Source organism: Protopterus annectens, chromosome 11.part0 (genome assembly GCF_019279795.1).
Source record: "Protopterus annectens isolate FY-2018-M chromosome 11.part0, PAN1.0, whole genome shotgun sequence".
NCBI lineage: Eukaryota > Metazoa > Chordata > Ceratodontiformes > Protopteridae > Protopterus > Protopterus annectens.
In genome coordinates this window covers 1424571846-1424594347 of record NC_056745.1, presented here as the reverse complement: position 1 = coordinate 1424594347, position 22502 = coordinate 1424571846, and the positions used below count along the sequence as shown (strand labels likewise).

Below are 22502 nucleotides of genomic sequence, written 5' to 3'. Positions count from 1 at the left end.
TGTGTGTGCTATCAGTCCCAAAAAAATTGTGATGCCAACAGTTGGCACTCTTGTGTCAATTACCAGACCATTGAAGGTGGTCAAGGATCATGAGTGCACTCACAACAGTGGGAATTTAAGTGGGAATAGGGATATGTACAGCAATCACACAGTTAGTATGTATATTTGTAACAAAGGTGTGGGTAAACAGCCCCCAACATCGTGCCAGCTATTCTTTAGAACCATACTGTCATCACAGACACCACAGTAGGTGGTATACAAGCATGTACAGAGGAGTGGACATTAACATAAGTGAATGTGTATTATCTCACCTATAAAAGAGGTTGCACTGCCTAGGCAGCTGTGGGGGAACACTACAGCATACTTCCACAAACCCTGTCCGGCATTTAGAGTACATGTATACTGTACAATCTTGTGTCAGACTTGCATCCCACCTCCACAAGATGATCCTACATGACTGCAGGGCCCACAGGATGATAGTCTACTACCTCCATCACCATCTATACTGAAATAGACATCATCAGCATCAGCTGATCATTGTGTAAGTAGTCTGTATATGTAGTTAATGTACTTTAAGCAATACTCCATGATAAACATATCTAAGTAAGCAGTAACATTCCCTCCATGATACACCCACATCCATGCCCAGTGATTCCAAAAACGGAGTCATGTTTTACTAAGAGTAACAAACAGACATTATCTATTAATTCTTGTCATTGCTGTGAGGACCCTCTACTATCCCACAGCAGACCAAGGTCCTGGATCTCCTCCCTAGCGTTGTGCTTAATGACATTAAATTCTAGAATGGCTGTACTCCAGCTTCCATGCCCACCAATGACATTTACATCCAAGACCACCTCAACCCACCTGTACTGCCTCAGCTCTTCATTGCCATCTTGACCCACAAGAAGGGTGACATCTGTGTAGTGTATATTAACACTCACCTCAACCTCCTGCATGATAAAATTCATATTTGTTTCCTAGCCACTCACTGAACCACAGGTGACGAGACATAAAGTAATTGTTATAATGGCTAACTTCTTCCACACGCAGCCAAACAAATATGCAGGCCAATAAGAAAAGCAGGCCTAAGAAATATACATGGTAGTAAATGAAATGCTTAGCCACATTCTTTCAATTTATTTATTTAATGAAATCTGCTATCCATACTCACAGACTGGACCTATTTTAGCTACAGCCCCATTAATACAGCAGGATCACAGCAAGAAATGGAGTTAAAGTTAAGGCTGATAGACAATGTGAAAATTACCAAACTGTGTTATGGGAAATCAAATCTAAAAATATTCACATATATAAAGTAACCAAATCATGTGCACTGTGCAGCCTCATAAAAAATTTTTACTTAGTCATGGAAAATGCAAAGTAGACCGGAGTTCCGCTGTGGTGACCCCTAACCGGGAAAAGCCAAAAGACACAACAACAACTTGCAGAACTGCTAGTTAAAATTCTGCGCGTGAGTGCGGAATGTGTTTACATCTGTGTTGGCACATGCGTGTGCGATGCTGGGTCTTCCTTAAAGGAGAATACTCTGGCACTGCGGATGTAAACACATTCTGCACTCACGAGTGGAGAGATTTTATTTTTTAAAAGCTTTTTATTTTTTTCTGCCTTCAGGATGTGTGGGTTAACTAAAAGGGGGAGGCGCGCGCCCCTGCGCCAAAGCCTAAATCCGCCACTGATAATGCTTAGGTCATGGCTAAAAAGTGTCATTTCAAGCAATTTATTTGCCTAGTTAGTAGATAAACAAGTGCTTTCTGCTTGTCATTCAGTTGAGCACATATTTTCTACAGGAATATGGTATACTTAAGCATTGGACTCTTTCAGCAATACTTCTAAATAGATTAAACAGAGTGAAAGATTTGGGTGTTATGAGTAGAAGCAAGCACTCCACATGCCTTTGAGCTCCTTGCATCTGCTTAACATAGTCAACTCCAGGGTTAAATTACTTTGCATTAGGTTGAAAGCTTTTGCTGAAATGATTTATTACTTAAGTCTAATCACTTTTGTACATTTATTGTTTTACAGGCATGAACACAGCTGAGTGTCACTACCGATAACTGCCAAACAACTATGCCAGTAGTAACACAAAACAACAAAACTAAAGAACAATGGCAGTAACAGGTTCAAACACAAACAATGGCATAGATGTAGTTAGAGCTTTTGTCTTTTATTCAAACAGGACTTCCTCAGAAAATAAAATGCCGGCCTTCCTGAGAACACTGGAAAATATGAAGGTCTCTCCAAACACCATTATATTGGGCGACTTCAACTACCCAAACATAGACTGGGAGCATTACTCTAGCTGCAACACCCTAGCCCAAAGGTTCCTAGAATTTATAAACTCAAATGCTATGGAACAACTTGTTACCACTCCCACAATAGGGGAAAACATACTGGACCTGATCATCACCAACATGGGGACACTGTGCTCCAGACCAGAATTGTATCCCTCACTGGTAAGATCAAACCATAAACTAATCTCACTGGATATTCACATCCTGACCCCACCCCCTGACCAGAAAACCACAGTGAAAAACTTCTCTAAAGCAAATTTTACACTCCTCAAAACCGAGGTGGAATCCTTCAAAGCCCCCGGGCCTGTGGAAAATATGGCCCAGACCGCAGAATCCTTTATAAACGCATTCTATGAACACCTTCAGGAATGCATGGATCATGCAATCCCAAATAAAACCAAGACCCAATCCTCCAAAGGCAGACGTCCTGTCTGGTGGACCCCAGCCATAAACAAACTATACAATAGAAGGAGGAAGCTACTACATGATAGAGCAAAATCCCAAAAAGGGAGGGCATTTCTGATCAGTATTAGCAAAAAACTACGGGCACTCATAAAATCGTCTAAGGCCAGCTTCGAGAGAAAAATTGCACAGGACACCAAGGATAATCACACAACTTTCTTTAGTTATGTTAGGAACCTGGGTGGGAATTCCCAGATATGCTCAGAATTAGTCCAAAATGACAAAAAATACACCGAGCCCACAGACATTGCCAACATCCTAGCTGACAGGTTCAGCGCCAACTCCCCCCCCCCCCTCCCCACCAAAAGGGCAAATATCTATCCCAGCAGAGTGCTTGCCCCCCCTGACATCTCAGATGCTCAGGTAAGAGCCGCCCTCTCCAAAGCAAAAAACACAGCATCAATGGGACCAGACAGTGTCCCGGGCTGCGTCCTACATGAACTCCAAGAAGAGCTAAACCCAAACATAAAACTACTGTTCAATCTCAGCCTTACTACAGGATATGTACCCAGAGAGTGGCGTACAGCAACAGTGGTCCCTCTCCACAAAGGTGGTGCCTCAACGGATCCTGGAAACTATCGCCCCATAAGCCTGACTAGCTTGGTCTGCAAAGCTATGGAAAGGATCATCATGGACCTCATAAATAAAGATATTGGGGACCTACAGACACTGGATCCTACCCAGTTTGGCTTTGTTAAGGGCAGATCCTGCCTCTTAAACCTGGTCGATTTCTTTGAAACAGTCACCAAGGCCATTGACGAGGGGAAGGTGGTCCACACAGCCTACCTGGACCTCGCAAAAGCCTTCGATACAATACCCCACTCGGGCATTATAGATAAGCTCACCAGCTTAAATATAAACCCCTGTGTCACTAGATGGGTTGCAAACTGGCTCGAGGACAGAACCTACATGGTTAGAATTGCTGGAGCCATGTCAGACTCCAAACCAGTTACAAGTGGCGTCCCACAAGGCTCAGTCCTGGGACCTCTCTTGTTCGGTATATATTTCTCGGAGGTACAGGCCAACACGGAAGGACTGTGGCTGACCAAGTTCGCAGATGACTGCAAACTGGGCACCATAATCGACTCTCCAGCCGACACAAGCATCCTCCAAAAGGGCCTCATAGAAACAGACAACTGGTGCCAGAGCCATGGCCTCAAGCTAAACGTCAAAAAGTGTATCAGTCATCCCCTTTGGCAAAAACAAAGTGCCCACAAATTACCACGTAGGTGGTAATCCATTAAGTACAGAAGAAGTAATTAGGGACCTGGGGACCCAAGTTGATAGCAATCTCTCATTTGACAACCACGTGGCCAAAGTGGTTAGAAAAACATTTTATATAGCCCACCTAATCATGAAGGGATTCACATCTAGATCAGGGGAGGTCATCGTGCCTCTTTACTCATCCCTCATCAGGCCCATAATTGAGTACAATGCCCCTTTGGGGATGTACCTTACCAGACACCTGCAGCAACTGGAAAGACCCCAAAAGTACCTCACCAAGAGGATCAAAGGGCTCAAACAGATGCCATATGCTGCCCGGTTAAAGAAACTCCAGCTCTCCTCAGTGGCATACCGCCTGCTCAGAGGCGATCTGTGCCTTGCGTATAAAGCCATGTCCAACCTGGAATTAATGGACATGCTGCACCTCAGAAAATCCAAATCCCATCGAGCTACGCGCTCGAGAGACTTGAACCTCAGCACTGAAATAAATAGGACATGCTGGAGGGACAGATTCATAACCCAGAGGCTCCCTTCACTCTGGAATAAAATCCCAGTCCAGGTTAGGCAGAGTCCCTCATTGACTCTCTTCAAGAGGAATCTTGATGAATGTATGGGAGATCGTAGGTTTACCCCGGGTATCACTTCTGTGTCACTGTTAGACAGAGGCACAGTATACTAACCTCGAAAAAGGACATAGCAAAATTAATTTAAAATGGGTGGCGAAAGCCAAACACACTCTGGCTAGGCTTATAAATGCCCTAGGGCAGATAGCCTAGTATGAACCTAAAAATAGACTGTATAAATAGAACTGCTGAACCAATCCAGAAACAATTAAATCATTGACATCACTTCCTTACTGGCACCATCTTAATACACACTTAATATTCATGTAATCGCTAAGCCAGGGGAGATTGTCTGCATTTAATAAAAGCTACCACATTAGGTTTTTATATTCAAGGCATGCATCAACATCTGTAAAATTAGAGACCTGCCGTAATACAAGAAAACTGAATCCTGCAAACAAATTACATGACAAGATGAGTTTTGCTAAAGCATTTTTTACATGTATTACTTTTAATAGCATTTTAATGTTCGATCACCCAATCTTCTGGTGGTCTCGCCTATATAAAAATCATTACATCAATTACGTACCCCTAAATAAACAACATTTTTTGATTGGCAGTTAAAAAACTTGTTAATCTTGATGTTAAAATTGTGATTTTCGATTGACCAAATTAGTCTTTTAGATGTAATCCACACAGCTGTATTAATAACATGTAATACTGGTGTATTAAAAAATAATTATTAAATCGAGTAACTCTCCATTTTCTTTTCTATTCTAAAGTGTAGATGGCTTGAAATCTTAGTGTAAAGATACATGATGAGGCTGTCCTTTTCTGCATGTCAGAGTTTCAGGGAATATTTTATGGACCCAGTGGAGTATTATGTTTTGCATTCCTGAGTCTTTTTAAACCTCACTGTGTTCTGTTTTTTTATTTATTTATTTTTTAATAGGACAGTGAAATATCTTTAAGGTATCTTCTGATGATGGGAAAAGAAGACCTCGAAAAGGTTTGTGAGTTATACTTTTCTTTCAACTTTAGTTTCTAAGGGCAAGCTGTCAGTTGGTACTCTGCCTAAAAGCATACAGTGCTGCTTATTCTGTAAATGTGTGTGCATCTCTGTAGCTATAAATTGTCAACTAGGGCTCTTCATAAAGTCTTCTCACACCTATTTTTCTAAATTTGCTGTGTTTTATTTGTATGTATACATCCATAAATATATATTTATGCTACTTTGAGGGGAGGTTATTTTTTAAACAAGAAACATGTTTATTAAATTATCACATATGACATATAGGCAGTCATACATGTATATAAATGAAAATAAGCCATATTGACGTAATTTTATTTGCAAACGTTATACATCACAACACAAACCATACTGACATAATTGTAGTTGCAAACATTGTACATCACGTATAATCTATCCAGTCATTACCAGTCAGACATTACATAGCTCATTCAAATCCTGCCTTCCTTTAAACCTCATTCCTCCTCTGCATGTATTTTTCCCACAATTCCCATTTTTTTTTTCCTAGGTAACTTGCTCCTACCTTTTTCTAAAGATCCCACTTCCAGTTTATATGTCTGATACTATATTCACTACTTCTAGTAAAGCTGGTTTAGACTGGTTTAGACTTTGATTTCCATTTTCTAGTAATTGCTTTTGGCAACCACCATAGTTAGACTCAAGGCCTTATGTCTAGGCAATTCCGATTCTGTATCATAGCTCAAAAAATCATTTCTTTAGCTACACCAGTATGCTCATTCAGTATCTCTGACCGAGCAGTTTGCAGGGAATATTTAAAGTCTGCTAACTCATTACATTCCCAGAAAATATGTTCCCAGTTACCGCTTTCTTCCCCATCACACCTCCAACATTTGCTGTCTACCTGAGGAAAAACTGTTTGGACTCTATTTGGTGTATAAAAATCCCTATGTAAACACTTCAAGCAAAGATCCTAAATCTTCTAGACTTATTTGCATATTTGGGAGACATGCATATAACCCCCCATCATTTATTTGAGAATTGCTTATCCAGTCTTTTCCCAATCCTTTCTAACCTTTTCTGATTAATTCTTATAGTTATCATGCAATATTTTGTATGCTGTACAAATTATTCCTTTTTTTAACAGCAGCTTCTGTTCTAGTTTCTGCTACAAGCTCTAACAATGCAGGTGTTTTGCTTAGGATCCCCCTATTTCTTTCTTTTTGCCTATACTCTGATACCAATCCTTCATAGGGAAGCCAGTCTCTATCCTGCAGTCCAAATGAATTCTTGGCCTCTTCCCATTCTATGACTTTTCCATTTGTAATGATTTGCTCCCAGTACCTTGGTTCTTTAACCAATTTTCTCCAATAAATTCCAGCCCCCTCTTACCTATTTTTTGTATCCCTAATTGCAGTCATCCCTGTCTGATGATTCTTCTTTCTCCATTGCTTTTGCTACTTCAAGAATATAATATTCTGCATGATTATTGATATTTTCCTTAAGGATCTGCATCCAAAATCCCAGTCTCTCTCTGAGCTTTCCCCCTTTTTCATCATCATACCTTTCTACTTTGAATTGTAGGTTACTGTTTGTGTTATGTATAGGAGCTTTAACTGTGTAGCTGTGAAATACCCTTTCAAATCGAGTAATCCCAAACCGCTCTGTTCAGTTGGAAGGATCCAGCTTATATCACTTGTCATCTTCCCCTCCCAGATGCAATCTTTTAGCTCTTTATTAATTGCTATCCACAGCTTTTCCTCCTGTTGATAAAAATATGCATGACCTTTGTATTAAAACTAAAGGGAGAACAAATATTTTAACTGATTATATCTTGCTATCCATATAACAGAGCTTCCAATTTCTCATTTTTTTAATTATTTTTTTATCTGATGTTGTCATTTTCATTTGTTACTCAATGAATGGAGTTTGGATCCGATCCTGTGATCTGACTCTGCCACTTTCTAAAGATTACAGGATTGGAATCTCAAGCTCTTCCCTTACCCATAATGGCCCTCACCGCAACCACAACAAACCCTTGAGCTCCTTTGGGGTGTTGAGTGAAGGCTTGCATTTTCTTATCTTTTGACAGTTCTTTCTTGTACTTATTAGTTAAATTAACCCCTTTACTTTCTATAATCTTCTGTACTGATTTTTCAGTATTTTTTTATACTGTCGTCGTTGGTAGTTCATTCTTTTTTCTTCTTCATTCTCTACCCTTAGGTAAGTTCTTGTAATACCATCGTTGGTAGTCATTTCTTTGTTTCTTAAGAAAGAGGTCTTTCTGTTTCAAATATGGAGTTTTTTTCCAATATGGCTTATAAGCCAACTGGATTTAAAAATGCACTTCCTATGGGCATAAGATCCTCAATTCTGATGCCTACAGGGAGTACATTTATTGTTTGGGCCCAGCACATCTGGAGACCTAGTTCCATATGTGCGGCCTTTAATGTTAGAACAGTTAGCGACAAGAGGAATAAGCTAATTTTGAAAGGCCTCCTTCACCCTTCAGCTTCATTTTCATGCACTTCTTTAAGGGCTCAAACCTCCTCCCAGAAATTGAAGGAGCCAAGGGGGCATTTTAAGCGCTCTGATGTCCAGTTTCCACAGCCTTAACGCCTACTGTAAAACCTCCAAAAAAGGTTCCTAAAGTCTCAGATCCAAACCCTTGGATCCAGCACAGTCGTCTGTTTTATCTACACGGCCCCATGCTAGGTTCTTTTCGGAGCCAGTGTCTCCCAGACTGAGGTCCCCCTTTTTGCAGAAAATGCCTAAGAAGTCCTCAAGGCCACCTTCCACATCTCTTCCATTAAGTCTTCCAATAGTCTGTCTGAAGTGGAGAGTGGATAGGATGATGAGAAAATTCCTCAGAATGCAGATCCAAATGGGTGTTTTGCCAGCTCTTTCTCCCATTGGATCCATGAGCCGCCAGCCTTTTCAACCTGCAATTGCTCCTTCTCCGATCTGACCACCCATTTCAGAGTTCTTGGATCTGAGAGCCCCAAGAGTTGAATCTTTGAACCCGAATATTTTCAACCTCTACTCCAGCTACTTCCATGACCCAATCTGCTCGACATTGTTGAAATACAACGGCTCTCTGCCCAAGCATTGGTGTCGGATCTGAGGGGTTGACTTCAACTCCAAAGTTTTTCGAGCTGTCGGTGCTTCTCAAAGCTTCAGTACTTGATAGCTGTGTTACAAATCTTCCCTCGGAGCAGGAGTTGAGGGGTTTCATGGGTTCTCTCTTCCGGGAGCCACAGCTCCAGTAGGATTGTTTTCCGCCTCTCTGTTCCCCTCTGCTTTTGAGGTGGTGGAGAGGGCTTTCCCTCAACCCAGAGTAGTGTTGACTCTCCCTTTTTCGGATTCATACCTTACTCCTCCTCTGGATCCTGTCTCCGAGTTCACGCATCATATACCTCAGGGACAGCCAGCCCAGAAGAGCTTCCACCAAGGAACTCCCCATCTCTTCCGATACCTCCCAGGAAAATCCCAATGAGGAGGTCCCTCTGAAGATGAGGCACTTGGATTCCCCACAGGAATCCTTCACAGAAGACACTGATTTTGATGAGGGGGGAGAGTCCCCAAGCTCTCCACCTGAAGATGTCTCATTTGGAGACATTTTGGAGATCCTTCACCGAAAAGTGGTTGGTTTTCCCAAACCCCTTCCCAGGAGGAATTGGTGTTCTTGAAAGCCTTCGGGTCTGGCCTCTCTACATCTTGGGTTTGCCCTCAAAGATGAACTTCTGGATCTTGTCTCCCACAGGGCATGGAAGGAACTGGACTCTGTGAAACCTATTCCAAAACACCCAGACAAAATCTTAAGCACCCCTGCTGATAGACAGTACTGGACTAAAGAGATTCATGTAGATGCCATGGTTATTGCAGCAGCCACCAAAAAGGAGTTTCTGAACAAAGCTTCACTATCCGTCCCCCTAACCGAGAGTCTAGGGCTTTGGACAGGTTTCATAAGCGAGTGTATGCATCATCAGCATTTGCCCTGTAATCGCTGAACTTACCTAGCACATTTCACCAGATGACAGAGGAACTTGATAAAGTAACAATTTAATTCTGTCTCAGGGTCCATGTCTGCAGGGGAACAGAAGTCCTTTTCCTTGCGGGTAGCACCCTGCTATTGATTACAGACATGTTCATGAGGTTGATCTTGCGTGCAGAGGAAGGTACCTCGAGGGCAGCCAGTTCAGGCATATCCATAAGGAGACATGCCTAGATGTGATTGTGCGATTTTGCAGAACCCTTCAAGGCATCATTCATCAGTACTGCCTTTGATGGATCATCCGTGTTTGGCTCAGCAGTAAAAGAGACAGTCTCCCGCAGTGAATAGAACAGAAAGACTTTGTCTGCCTTTGGAATTTGCTTTTGTACCCCGCAGAGACCCTTTTCCAGGAACCAACTCAGTGAGAAAATGTGGTTCAATAAATCTCAAGGTCAGGTGCTTTCCAGTTCACTCATCAGGAATTTTCCCTCAGAGGCAGAGCAGGAAATAACTACAGTGGTAGACGTTGCCCAAGTGGTAGAGGGGGTCTGCAAAACAAGGATCTTGAGATTTTGTCATGACAGTTTCTTCCAGTGTTCCTGAAAGGTTTGCCCAACTGTCCCTCTCCGAAGGCAGTTTGAGGGATGCTTATCCTTTCACCAAAATGCCTAGCTGGCCTTCACAAACAACTTTTGGGTGCAAAGGATCGTATACAGAGGATTTTTCATTCCCTTTTTACAAATTCCATTAAAAACAAGGAAAATTCTCCCCAGTGTTCCTCCCAGTCAGAGAAAGCTAGCAGCTCAAGAGATCACAAAGTTGCTAGACAAGAAAGTCCTCCAGGAGGTCTCACCAGACCAAACAGGATCTGGAATTTATTCAGGGTTCTTTTTAGTGCCAGAAAAGACAAGGGGATGTGAGACCTGTCTTGGATCCAAGTTATTTGAACCAGTTTATAAAAAATTCCAAATTCTGAATGGTCACAGTTCAAGTCTGTTCTGTTGCTGCCATTATTAACACTGTTTGCCCCATTTTTTTGTCAAAAACAAACAAAAACAAGTATGTTCCTCCTCAGATTTTCTTAGAGAGGATTAGTTTACTGGGTCTGGCTAAGGTTTTAACTCAGTCAATTAATTCTTCTTACAATGTGGTTTCTGGTGGTAAAAGAGAGAGAGAGAGATGTACTACTTTTCCTGAAGAGTTACAATATGTTATGTAGGCAGAAAGGCCTCCAGGTTCAGTTTTTGGCCTCAGTTTGGTGGAGCTGCTCAGAGTTTGGCTTTCTTAGCCAGAGATTTTAAGTGCATCTAAGAAAATCCAAGGCATTGACTGAAATCTTTAAAACATAAGAAGAATTTAAGCTTGTTTTTGCACTTTCGTATTGTATTTTACTGATCTGTGGCTTCATTTTTAGTGTTTTGCTGCTGTAACTGATTAATTCTGCACTTTGTATTTCTACTTCTCCTGCCTTAAGTAGCATAGGCTAGATTCAGACTTGCTGAATGTAGACTGTTGGGCATCACTAGAACAGTAAAACAAGCCATTTTACATTGAGGGCCTCCCTGCACCCTTGTGGCAGAAGTATGTAGCTCAGGACCCATCTGAGATGGAGATTGCTGGAATAAAAGATGTAATGTGATCCTATCTCGCCTACATTCTCTACAGATGGGTTCGGAGCCAATCCTCGGCTCCAACTCGGCCGCTATACAATAGAACGCAGTCTCTTATTGGCTGAGTTACCTCATATCCCAGGATGCACCACTACTGCTTCCCCAGATCTCGTTTGCCGCTTCTCAAAGCATAGGCGTGGTCTCGGACTTGGCTGAGCTAAGTATCTTTTAGTCAGAAATTTTTCTGTCTAAATTTTTGTCAAAACTTACCCAAAAGCTGTTTTAACAGCTACTTTTTGTTGTGTGATTGTGTATTGATATTGATATATTCTTGTGGTAAAATTGTGTTTGTTTTGTGGTAATTAATGGTCCCATTTAAGTTAGAGGGGCCTAGCCCTATCCTAGGCGTTTAAGTTAGAGTCTAGGCTGTCTTGTGTGGATTTTGTTTTTGGCAGTGTGTTTTTTTTTGTTAATATAGCCATGTCGAAGGAACATAGACCATCAGGATTCAAAAAATGTTCTAAATGTAGCTATAAAATGTCCATTACGGACGACCATTCTTTGTGTTTACTGTTTGGGCCCGAAGCATCTCCAAGAATCCTGTAGCGTTTGCCACGCCTTTTCCTCTCGCGTCCTCCAAGAGAGGAAAAATAAGTTGATTTTGAAAGGGCTTATTACCCCTTCCTTTGAGGAAGCCCTACCTTCTTCTTCACCTTCGAGGAAGAAAAAGTCTTCGGCTCCGAACAGCCCATCGGATCCGGCAGCAAAAAAGTTGCGGCAGGCTTCTCCGTCGGCTCCACGGACTTCGGAGCCGAGGTCGGAACGGTCTGCCTCAATGTCTCCAGCTTCGACTCCTCTGGCTTCGGAGTCGAGAGCTCGGGCATCGAGAGGCGAGTCATCTCCATCAGCTCCACTGCCTTCGGAGCCGATGAGGGTTGCCCGCTCAGACTCTTCCCCTTCGGTGCCGAAGTCCACATCGGTTCCGAGGGAAATTGCAGTGGTAGTGGAATCTCCCTCGGCGCCGATACTTCTCGAACCTATACGGAGCCGGTCCCCCAGTCTTTCAGAGCCGGCGGAGAAGTCGACTCGGACCCGGTCGGTCTCTTCTCGGTCGTCGAGGATGTCCGATTCGGATTTAGACAGGGTGCTTCAAAGGCTTTTTCAGTCTCCAGTGTTTGCAAAGTTGATCTCGGCTCCAGCCCAGTCGGCTCCGGAGCCGATCTCCCATTCTGTTATCTCGATTCCTCCTCCAACAGCCTCGGCGCCGTTGGAGTCGGTGTTGGTGAAGCCGGTGGAGGTTATCGGGTCGGTTCCGACCCTAACTCTAACCCCGTCCTTTGGGTCGGGGTTCGGTACGCGGACCTCCTCTGTCGGCCCCGGGGGGGACGCTTCGGGACCGATCCTTTCGGTTCCGAGCCTCCCTCTCGGTGCATCGGCTGCGGGGGTTCCGACTGCTGTTGTGGCCTCGGGGGTTGAACCATCCCAGGACTCTGGGGGTCCCGCCTTCGAGGCCATGAGGAGTGCCTTAGCCAAATCCTCTGTGGCCACTTCTACCATCTCACCACCACCTTCCCTTGGCATGGAGACTGGCGTCTTTGCAATCCCCCTGTCTCACGACAGCGGAGCCCCTGGGCCTGAGGTTACCCCCATTGGGGGTTCCCTTCTTCCTGGAGGTCCCTCCGAAACGCTTTCGGAGGAATCTCCGAGGAAGAAACAGTGTAAGAGGAAACACGTCGACTCCCCTGATGAGTCTCTCACCTCGGATACCGACCTCGATGATGCGGAGGGGTCCCCCAAGTCGTCCTCGGATGATGTCTCCTTTGCGGACATCTTGGAGATCCTTAAGCAACGAGGCGACTGGCAGTCCAAACCCCCTTCTGCTGAGGAGTATGTTTTCCTCAAGGCCTTTGGGGCTCAGCCCTCTGCCTCCTGGGTGTCTCCGCCCTTCGATGAGCTTCTGGATTTGATCTCTCGAAGGGCGTGGGAACACCCGGATTCTGTTGAACCGGTGCCAGCTCGCCCCAATAAATTTCTTTCGGCTCCCCCGGATAAGGACTTTCTCTCGAAAGGCGTGGTTGTAGATGCCATGGTGGTGGCATCTGCCACCCAGCAAGATGTGGCAGAGGCTTCAACGTCCGTCCATCCTCCTAATAAAGAGTCTAGGAGCATGGATCAGTACGGCAAGCGTACCCTTTCTTCAGCGGCCTTTACATTAAGGTCTCTGAACTACTTGACACATTTCACCAGACTGCAGAGGGATCTGGTCAAGGAGCTTTCGGATACCCTCTCTGGTAACTTACCTGAACAGTTGGCCCAGACGGTTAACTCACAATTGGCTACCCTGTCCTCATTATCCAACTCGTCCATGAGGCTCATTTCTTATGCAGCCGAAGGAGCGACCAGAGCGGCTGGAACAGGTGTTGCTCTATGGAGACAAGCCTGGCTACGCCTGTGTCACTTTGCGGAGGCCTTTAAGTCTTCCTTTGCTGACGCCCCCTTTGATCGGTCCTCATTGTTTGGACCCAAGGTAAAGGACACATTGACTCGCTGCGAACAGGAGGGTAAGACTTTAACTGCCGTAGGGGCCCAGTTTTCCACTCCCTTCAGACCTTACCCCAAGGCTCGAAGAGGGGGGAAAATGTGGTCCCGTAAGTCTCAAAAGCCTTACTCGTCGCAGCAGAGCGATTCCCCTTCTAGAGGCAGAGGAGGGGGAAATTTTTCAGGGAGACGCCGTCCCAGAGGCGGCGGAGGCCCCCGCAACACTGGAGACCGTGGCTCCTCCTCCTTCCAGCATCCCTGAAGGAGTACCCGACTGTGCAGCTCCGGAGCCAGTCGGGGGTCGTTTTTCGAGACACCTAAAGGCCTGGACACCTAAAGGCCTGGGAAAATATCACTCAGGACCAATGGGTGCTTCGAATCATCGCCGGAGGTTACTCCATTCCCTTTTCTCAACCCCCCCCACCAGTCCAAAGAATCCCGGACCCGCCACCCAGTCAACAGGATCATGCAGCCAGCGAAATATCAAAGCTGCTTCAAAAAGGGGTCATCCAACCTGTCCCCGCAGACCAGGCTGGATCAGGGACTTACTCAAGATTCTTTTTGGTGCCAAAAAAGACCGGGGACTTGAGACCCATTTTGGATCTCAGCAAATTAAACCGATTTGTGAAAAAGTCCAAATTCCGGATGGTCACTTTGCAATCCATTTTTCCGCTTTTGGAGAAAGGTGTTTGGATGTGCTCCATAGATCTCAAAGACGCCTACTATCACATTCTGATAGATCAGGCGTCGAGGAGACACTTACGCTTCAGCCTAGGAGACAGTCATTTCCAGTTCGAGCACTGCCCTTTGGTCTCACCACAGCCCCCAGGGTGTTCACCAAATGTTTGGCGGTGGTGACTGCTCACCTGAGAAGTCTAGGATTCCAGGTGTTTCCATACCTAGACGACTGGCTCCTAACTGCCACCTCCAGGCATCTACTCTTGGAAAATCTAGCAGCCACTATAACACTAGGCAACTCCTTAGGAATCACCTTCAATTGGTCAAAATCTGTATTGCTGCCATCTCAGCGTATTCTGTTTATTGGTGCAGAAATAGACTCAAGGCAGATGCGAGTCTATCTCCCTGCGGAAAGGATAGCAACGATCCAGTTTCAGGTTCAGGCATTGCTCCTCAGATGTCGTGCTCCAGCGAGAATGGTCCTGCAGCTGTTGGGCTCCATGGCAGCCACCATTCTTCTGGTCCCCTTGGCAAGGTTGCACATGAGGATACTCCAGTGGCTCCTTTCAGTCCAGTGGTCTTATCAAGACCTTCCCCTCAGTCACCACATATTGATCACAGAGACGTGCAAACAGGATCTTCGTTGGTGGCTTCTTTCCTCCAACCTGAATCTGGGGCGACCCTTCGTTCCCCCACTCCCCTCTGCCACGTTGACTACGGACGCCTCCCAGACAGGGTGGGGGGGACATTATCTGGACAGGTCGGTCCAAGGCACGTGGCACTCCGACGAGAGTCTTCTCCACATCAATATCCTGGAGATGAGGGCGGTGCTTTTAGCGTTGCAAGCACTGCACGATCACCTCCCCCAGGGTACGATTGCCATTCAGTCCGACAACATGTCGGTAGTCTGGTACTTAAACAAGCAAGGAGGAACCAGGTCCTACCCCCTTTGCAGAGAAGCCATGAAGGTATGGGATTGGGCGATTGCTACCAAGCATTTCCTAGTGGCAACGCACATTCCGGGGAAATCCAACGTGATAGCCGACAGACTGAGCAGAACTATTCTCTCCCCTCACGAGTGGTCCTTGAACGACAGAGTGGTAGCGCAGATTTTCACGAGATGGGGAGTTCCTTGTTGCGATCTCTTCGCAAGTCCCCTCAACGCGAAATGCCAGCACTTCTTCACTCTCACCCCAGTTCCGGGGGAGATCCCCAAGGACGCTCTAGTCCACGTTTGGCCCCCTGGTCTGCTATATGCCTTTCCACCGATTCCCCTTCTCCCCAAGGTGATTCAGAAGGCGATTCGCTTGGGAAGCAAAATGATACTAATCGCCCCATACTGGCCTCGTCAAGTCTGGTTCCCCTTTCTTCAGAAATATGCATTGGAGGGTCCCTGGTTCCTGGACCAAGTTCCGGACCTTTTGACGCATCAGTCAGGACAGCTCCATCAGTCCCTCCATTCATTGAAGTTAGCAGCTTGGCTACTCCTCTTCCAACCATAGTTAGGAGCCATTCTTTCGTCCCTGAAGTCATGCATATTTTGTCTTCGGCCCACAAGACTTCTACTAAAAAGATATATAGCAATAAATGGAAGAGGTTTGCTATTTGGGCCCAACTCCGAGGATTAGACCCCATGACTGCCTCGGTGTCAGAGGTACTGAAGTTTTTAGCTTCCCTATTCAACCAAGGTTGCTCAGTGTCTACCATCAAAGTGCAATTGGCGGCTATTTCCAATTTTCATGAGAGCGTAGAACCACCTTTAATGAGCAACAAGTTGTGCAAAGCCTTTATTAAAGGAGCTTGGCTTCTACGACCCCCTATATCTCAACCTGCACCTCCGTGGGACCTTAATGTGGTTTTAGGTGCATTAACCTCATCTCTCTTTGAGCCGGCAGCAACCTGTGATCTGAAATTTCTTTCTTGGAAGACTGCTCTTCTAGTTGCTATTACATCAGCCAGGCGAGTTTCAGAACTTCAAGCCCTATGTGTCAAACCACCATACCTGGTATTTCACAAGGATAGAGTATCTCTTAGACCAAACCCATCTTTTATACCAAAGGTTTGTTCTAACTTTTGTTTACAACAATCACTGGAACTACCGGTCTTCTTCCCTAAGTATTCGAACAGAGCTGAATATACCTTTCACAGCTTGGATGTACACAGACAATTACGATGTTCTTCATCTCACATTGCTGCAGTCCTAACACTTGGGTAGTCCGCTGTCCCTCGGTCGGCCCGAATATCAGAGTATAAGGCTGACGTCGGTCAAGGCGCATTTGACTGACATCAGAACGTCAGGGTACAAATGCGCATGACCGACGTCACATCCTCAGTCTTTTTTGCCGCATGGTCCGATGCAGAAGCAGTGTTGCAAGTGCCGTTCGGCGTTCTGAAATTTTTCGAATTCGGAGTTTCAGACCAAAGTCAGAGTTGGTTAAGTACCCGTTGGGGAATATTTTGGTTTCTTCTTGCCTCAGTGGTTTACCGGATGTCAGAAAAAGTGAATAACTGTATTTCTTGTGGGAAACAGATACCGCATAGGGATTACCATAATTTGTGTATACCTTGTTTAGGACCTGAGCACGACGTTGTTGGATGCCGCTTTTGTGCTAGGTTTAATAAACGCACTATAAAGCGTAGGTTGGATTGTGCAAGGTTGGTCTTTGGGAAGCGGTGCAATTACAAAATGCCGTCGGATGCTCCGTCGCCGGCTTCCTCAAAGAAGCGCAAGGACAAGGCAGTTAAACCTAGGTTAGAGGAGTCGTCCGAACCGGACGCCAGTTCTTTAGAGGTGTCAGTGGAACCGGTGGTTCCGACGGAGGCCTCTCTGGAGACCCAGGGAGAAACTTTGATTTTACAGGATGTGGCCTCCCAGGAGGCAGGGCAGGCTGTAGGGGCTTCTCAAATTACTGTACTCCCCTCCCTTCCTAAGGGATCTAGGCCCTCTCTTTCTGCTTCCAAGGCTTCTCCTAGAGGCAGGTCTAGTTTAGCTTCTGTGGGTGTCACTCCCAGTTCTTCAGGTGCTGTGCCCAAGAAGCACATGCTCAAAATGGCAGAGGATTTTTCTTTTTCAGGGACCCTTCACTCCATGAGAGAGCATTTTAAATGGGAAGGTCAGGATTTCTCTGACTCCAGGAAAAGGCTTAGGGAATTTTTGTTTTTACCCCAGCATAGGCCTTTAGCTATACCTCCTGTTCTGAATGTGGTGGAAGATGTGTTTGCAGAGGCTTCTCTTAATCCTGATTCTTTGCCTCCTGCTCCTGTTAAACCGGATAGGTATTACAGGGTGCCTGAAGCTCATAAGTTTCTTTTTAAGAGTCCTAGGGCAGACCCAGAAACTGTTAGCCAGGGGCCTAAGGGGGTTAAGGCTTCTGTTGTCAAGAATCCGGTTCCTGCAGATAAAGAGGCCAGGGCCTTGGATAGATGGGGAAAGAAAGTTTATACTTCTTCCACTCTAGCCATGAGAGCTTTGAATTGCCAGTTTCACATGTTGAAATATCAAAATTATCTCCTTTCTCAGTTGAAATCTAAGGTTGATGCTCTGGCGGAAGGTATTGACTGTAAAGAGTTACAAGATTTAGTGCATGTTTCTGAACAGGTGGGTAAGCATTCTTTGCAATGTGGCTTTGATGCTTTACAGGCCTCGTCTAGGGTGGCTGCCACTGGGTCAGTTCTTCGCAGGCATGCCTGGCTGAGGGATCAAAATTTATCTGACCATGTTAAAACTAGGATTTTGGATGCCCCTTTGCAATCTGATGTCTTGTTTGGTTCTCCTGTTGAGGCAGTTTTAAAGAAAATGGAAGACAAGGCTAAGTCTATGCAGACTGTTAAGGATTTTTTGCAGGTTCAGCCTCCAAAGTTTAGTAGAAATTGGCCTACTAAAGGGTGGACGTATCCTTCTTATGATTCCCAGTCTAGGGGTAGATCTAGACGTGGCAGGGGCAGAGGTCAGGGATCTTTCAGGCCCAGGACGGGGAGTTCTCCTGCACAGTCTTCGAGTGAGGGCAGGGGTCAGTCCTTTCGTAAACAGACCCAATGACCTACCTTTTCAGCTGCCAGAACCTTCTCGCCTGGCAGCTCCTTTAGGAGGAAGGTTGGCACTTTTCAAAGAAAATTGGAGTTTGATTACCCAAGACAGATGGGTACTGGATATCATACATCACGGTTACAGGTTTTATTTCCATACCTTGCCTCCTTTCAAAGGCATGCCAGACATTCCTCCTCAACAAAGAATAGAGGCTCACAAGCAAATTTCTATGCTGCTCCAAATAGGGGCCATACAGCTGGTTCCTATGCCAGAAAGGGGCCTAGGATTTTATTCTCGCCTGTTCCTAGTCCCAAAGAAGGGGAACACGTGGAGACCAATTTTGGATTTATCTATCCTCAACACTTATCTGGACATTCCCAAGTTCAAAATGTTGACGTTGCAGCAGCTTTTACCTCTGCTGGGCAAAGATCATTGGATGGTAACTTTGGATCTCAAGGAGGCTTACCTTCATGTTCCTATCAGACTATGTTGCAGGAAGTATCTGCGTTTTCGAGCTGGGACTTCTCACTATCAGTTCTCTGCATTGCCCTTTGGCTTATCTACTGCGCCCAGAGTGTTCACGAAAGTTCTGGCTCCATTGATAGCTTTCTTCAGGCTAAAAGGAATACAGATCTATCCTTATTTGGACGACTGCCTGATTCTGGCTCAAGAAAGGGAAGAGCTTCTTCATCATTTGGAATATGTGATAGCAGTGCTAAGATGCCTGGGGTATTCTGTGAATGAAATAAAGTCCAGTCTAGTACCCTCTCAAGACATGTGCTTTCTGGGTGTGAGACTGAATACAGCATCCCAGATGGCCTTTTTAACCCCGGACAAACAAAAGAGTCTATCCCTTTACTTTCATCAGCTATCTCATCAGTCCGGGCTGACTGCAAGGACAGTCCTTCAAGCCTTAGGGTTCATGGCATCTTGTATTCTGGTGCTTCCCAATGCCAAACTGCATATGAGGAAGCTACAATGGTATCTCAAAAATGTATGGACACAGCACTGCCAGGATCTGGACACTGTCATTCCAATAATACCTTGCATTCCAAAGGAATTTTTGTGGTGGGCTCAGGAATGTCACCTAAACAAGGGACTCTCTGTGACCCGGCCAGAGGCGAGTCAGATTTTAACAACAGATGCCTCAGACATAGCTTGGAGAGCTCATCTAAATGGAAAGTGGATACAAGACAAGTGGCCTGCCAGACTACAACATCTACATATCAACATGAAGGAGATGTTAGCAGTCCAGTTTGCATTAATTGCTTTCAAGGATTTACTTCTTCCAGGGCAGGTGTTGATTCTAACAGACAACACAACTGTCATGTGGTACATCAACAAGCAAGGGGGAACACATTCTTACCCTCTATGCAGGCAAGCAATGATTTTGTGGGAGACTGCTCTCAGTTTACAACTAAGTCTTCAGGCAAGGTTTCTGCCGGGAGCACAGAACTCCTTAGCAGATGTGTTAAGCAGACAAATCATGGATCCCCACGAGTGGAAACTGGATCTTCATGTATTTCAGAAATTGATAGTGTCCTGGGGAACTCCAGACATAGATCTGTTTGCTTCTCCACTAAACCATCAGCTGCCAAAGTTTTGCACAAAGCGGTTTCATCCCACAGCTTGGAAAGTGGATGCTCTTTCTTTCAGTTGGAAAAATCCTCATGTGTATGCCTTTCCACCTCTGCCTCTCCTCCCAAAGGTACTTCTGAAAGTCAGACAGGACAAGCCAAGGATGATTTTGATAGCTCCAGATTGGCCTCGACAGGACTGGTACCCATTACTGAGAAGTCTAGTACGGAAGCCTCCATGGCCTTTGCCTTTGATTCCACATCTGTTGTCCCAGGAGGACACTCATTTGCTCAATGTCAAACTTCACTCTCTTCACCTAACAGCATGGCATATTCTGTTTTGAACCATAGAGGGTCTCAACTTCCACAACAAGTTTTGAATGTGATTTTGGAAGCTAGAAGGCCTAGTACAAGGAAAGTGTACGCAGATAAATGGAAGAGATTTTTATTTTGGAGTGCAGCTAAGGATTTGGATGTTTCTGAGCCTGATTTAAGTGTGGCTCTTCAATACCTTACTGAGTTATTGGACAAAGGTTTGTCCTTCTCTTCTATTAAGATTCATGCTGCAGCAATTTCAGCTCACTACGATTGTGACCCACCATTGTTTTCTCATCCTTTATTCAAGCAATTTCTTAGAGGGGCAAAGAATATAAGACCCCCACGAAGAGCTCCTACTCCTGCTTGGGATCTCAATTTTGTGTTGGAGAAACTCACTGTACAACCTTTTGAGCCTGCAGCTACTGCAGAGTTGAAATATTTGTCATGGAAGACTGCTTTTTTGTTGGCCATTACCTCTGCAAGAAGGGTTTCGGAATTGCAGGCCCTTATGGCAGTTGAGCCTTTCTTAATTTTCCATAAGGATAGGGTATCTTTACGTACTAATCCTTCCTTTATGCCTAAAGTGGTTTCTAGTGTGGCTTTAAACCAAACCATTCATTTGCCTACTTTTTATGCAAATCCCCAAACTAAAGGGGAACAGATTTTGCACACTTTAGATGTTCACAGGCAGTTACGATATTATTTGGACAGAACTAAAGGGTTCAGACAATCTCAGCAGTTATTGGTTTCTTTCGCTTTGTGCTCTCAGGGCAAGCCCGTGTCAAAACAAACTATTTCTAAGTGGATTGGATTTTGCATTGCTTTCTGTTATTCCCATCATGGCAAAGAGATTCCAGCTGGGATTAGACCTCATTCCACTAGGGCTACTGCCACTTCAACAGCTTTTTTGAGGGGGGTGGCTACTAAGGATATTTTGGAGGCAGCCACTTGGAGTTCAGTGCATACCTTCTCTAAGCATTACCACCTTCCATTGTATTCTAAATCCAGGGCTGGTTTTGCCACTGCTGTGTTGCAGGGCATTTTGGCAGCTCCTGCTTCTTTATAGTTTAGCCATCCTCCCTTACCTCTGCTTTGGGATTCTACCCAAGTGTTAGGACTGCAGCAATGTGAGATGAAGAACATAGTACAGTTTTGTACCTACCATAAATGTAGATGTTCGAAGATCCACATTGCTGCAGTCCAATTTACCCTCCCTCCTTCCCCTCTGTTGTTTGAGGTGGTTGTGTGGGTTGGGTTATCCATCTGAGGTATATTACATTTTGTATATATTGTATATATTATACATATTTTTGGTGTTAGGCTAGTTGGTTGTTTAGTTGTGGTCTATGGGTTTTGACCTTTCTTTTTCGGGTCTTCTGACATCTGGGGCAAGGAAAGACTGAGGATGTGACGTCGGTCATGCGCATTTGTACCCTGACGTTCTGATGTCAGTCAACTGCGCCTTGACCGACGTCAGCCTTATACTCTGATATTCGGGCCGACCGAGGGACAGCGGACTACCCAAGTGTTAGGACTGCAGCAATGTGGATCTTCGAACATCTACATTTATGGTAGGTACAAAACTGTACTTTTCTATTTGGATAGGACACACCAAGCACGAAAATCAGATCAACTGTTTGTGTCCTTTTCGGATAGTAGATTAGGCAAAGCCGTCACAAAAGTCACTATTGCCAAGTGGATCAGGGACTGCATCAATCATATTTATCTCATTTCAAATAAGGAGCTTATAGTTCCAGTGAAAGCTCATTCTACTAGGACTATGGCCACTTCGGCAGCCTTTCATTCCAAGCTCTCTATTAGTGACATTTGTGCGGCTGCTACGTGGTCTTGTTCACACACCTTTATTTCTCACTACAAATTGGATATGGCATCTAGGGGTCGAGCTTCCTTCGGTTCCACAGTTCTCAGGAGTGTTTTCCAGTGAGCCACCCAGGAATTAGGTGCTAGAGACGCTGTCCCATCTGTAGAGAATGTAGGCAAGATAAGATCACATTACATCTTTTAGTTATGTACTTACCATAACTTTAGATGTATGGGATCCATCTCGCCTACATTCCTAATAACCCACCCTCCTTCCCCCTGCCTCGTAGACCAGGAGAGACCGGACGATCCGAAATTGAACTTCTTTCCTCTCTTGAAAGACCTGAGAATGTTATAACAATAGTCTGTTTCTGTGAGCATGTGTGC

The 22502-nt window shown here is 45.0% G+C and overlaps 1 protein-coding gene across 4 annotated transcripts in view; it reads left to right on the top strand.

The window, feature by feature from the left end:
- Nucleotides 1-22502, top strand: part of ASZ1 (ankyrin repeat, SAM and basic leucine zipper domain containing 1) — a 1559240-nt gene that overhangs the window by 783146 nt on the left and 753592 nt on the right. For all 4 annotated transcript variants that reach the window (XM_044088717.1, XM_044088716.1, XM_044088719.1 and 1 more), the window contains one exon: nucleotides 5517-5573. In XM_044088717.1, the coding sequence (XP_043944652.1) occupies nucleotides 5517-5573 (57 nt within the window). The remainder of the gene's footprint in view (nucleotides 1-5516; nucleotides 5574-22502) is intronic.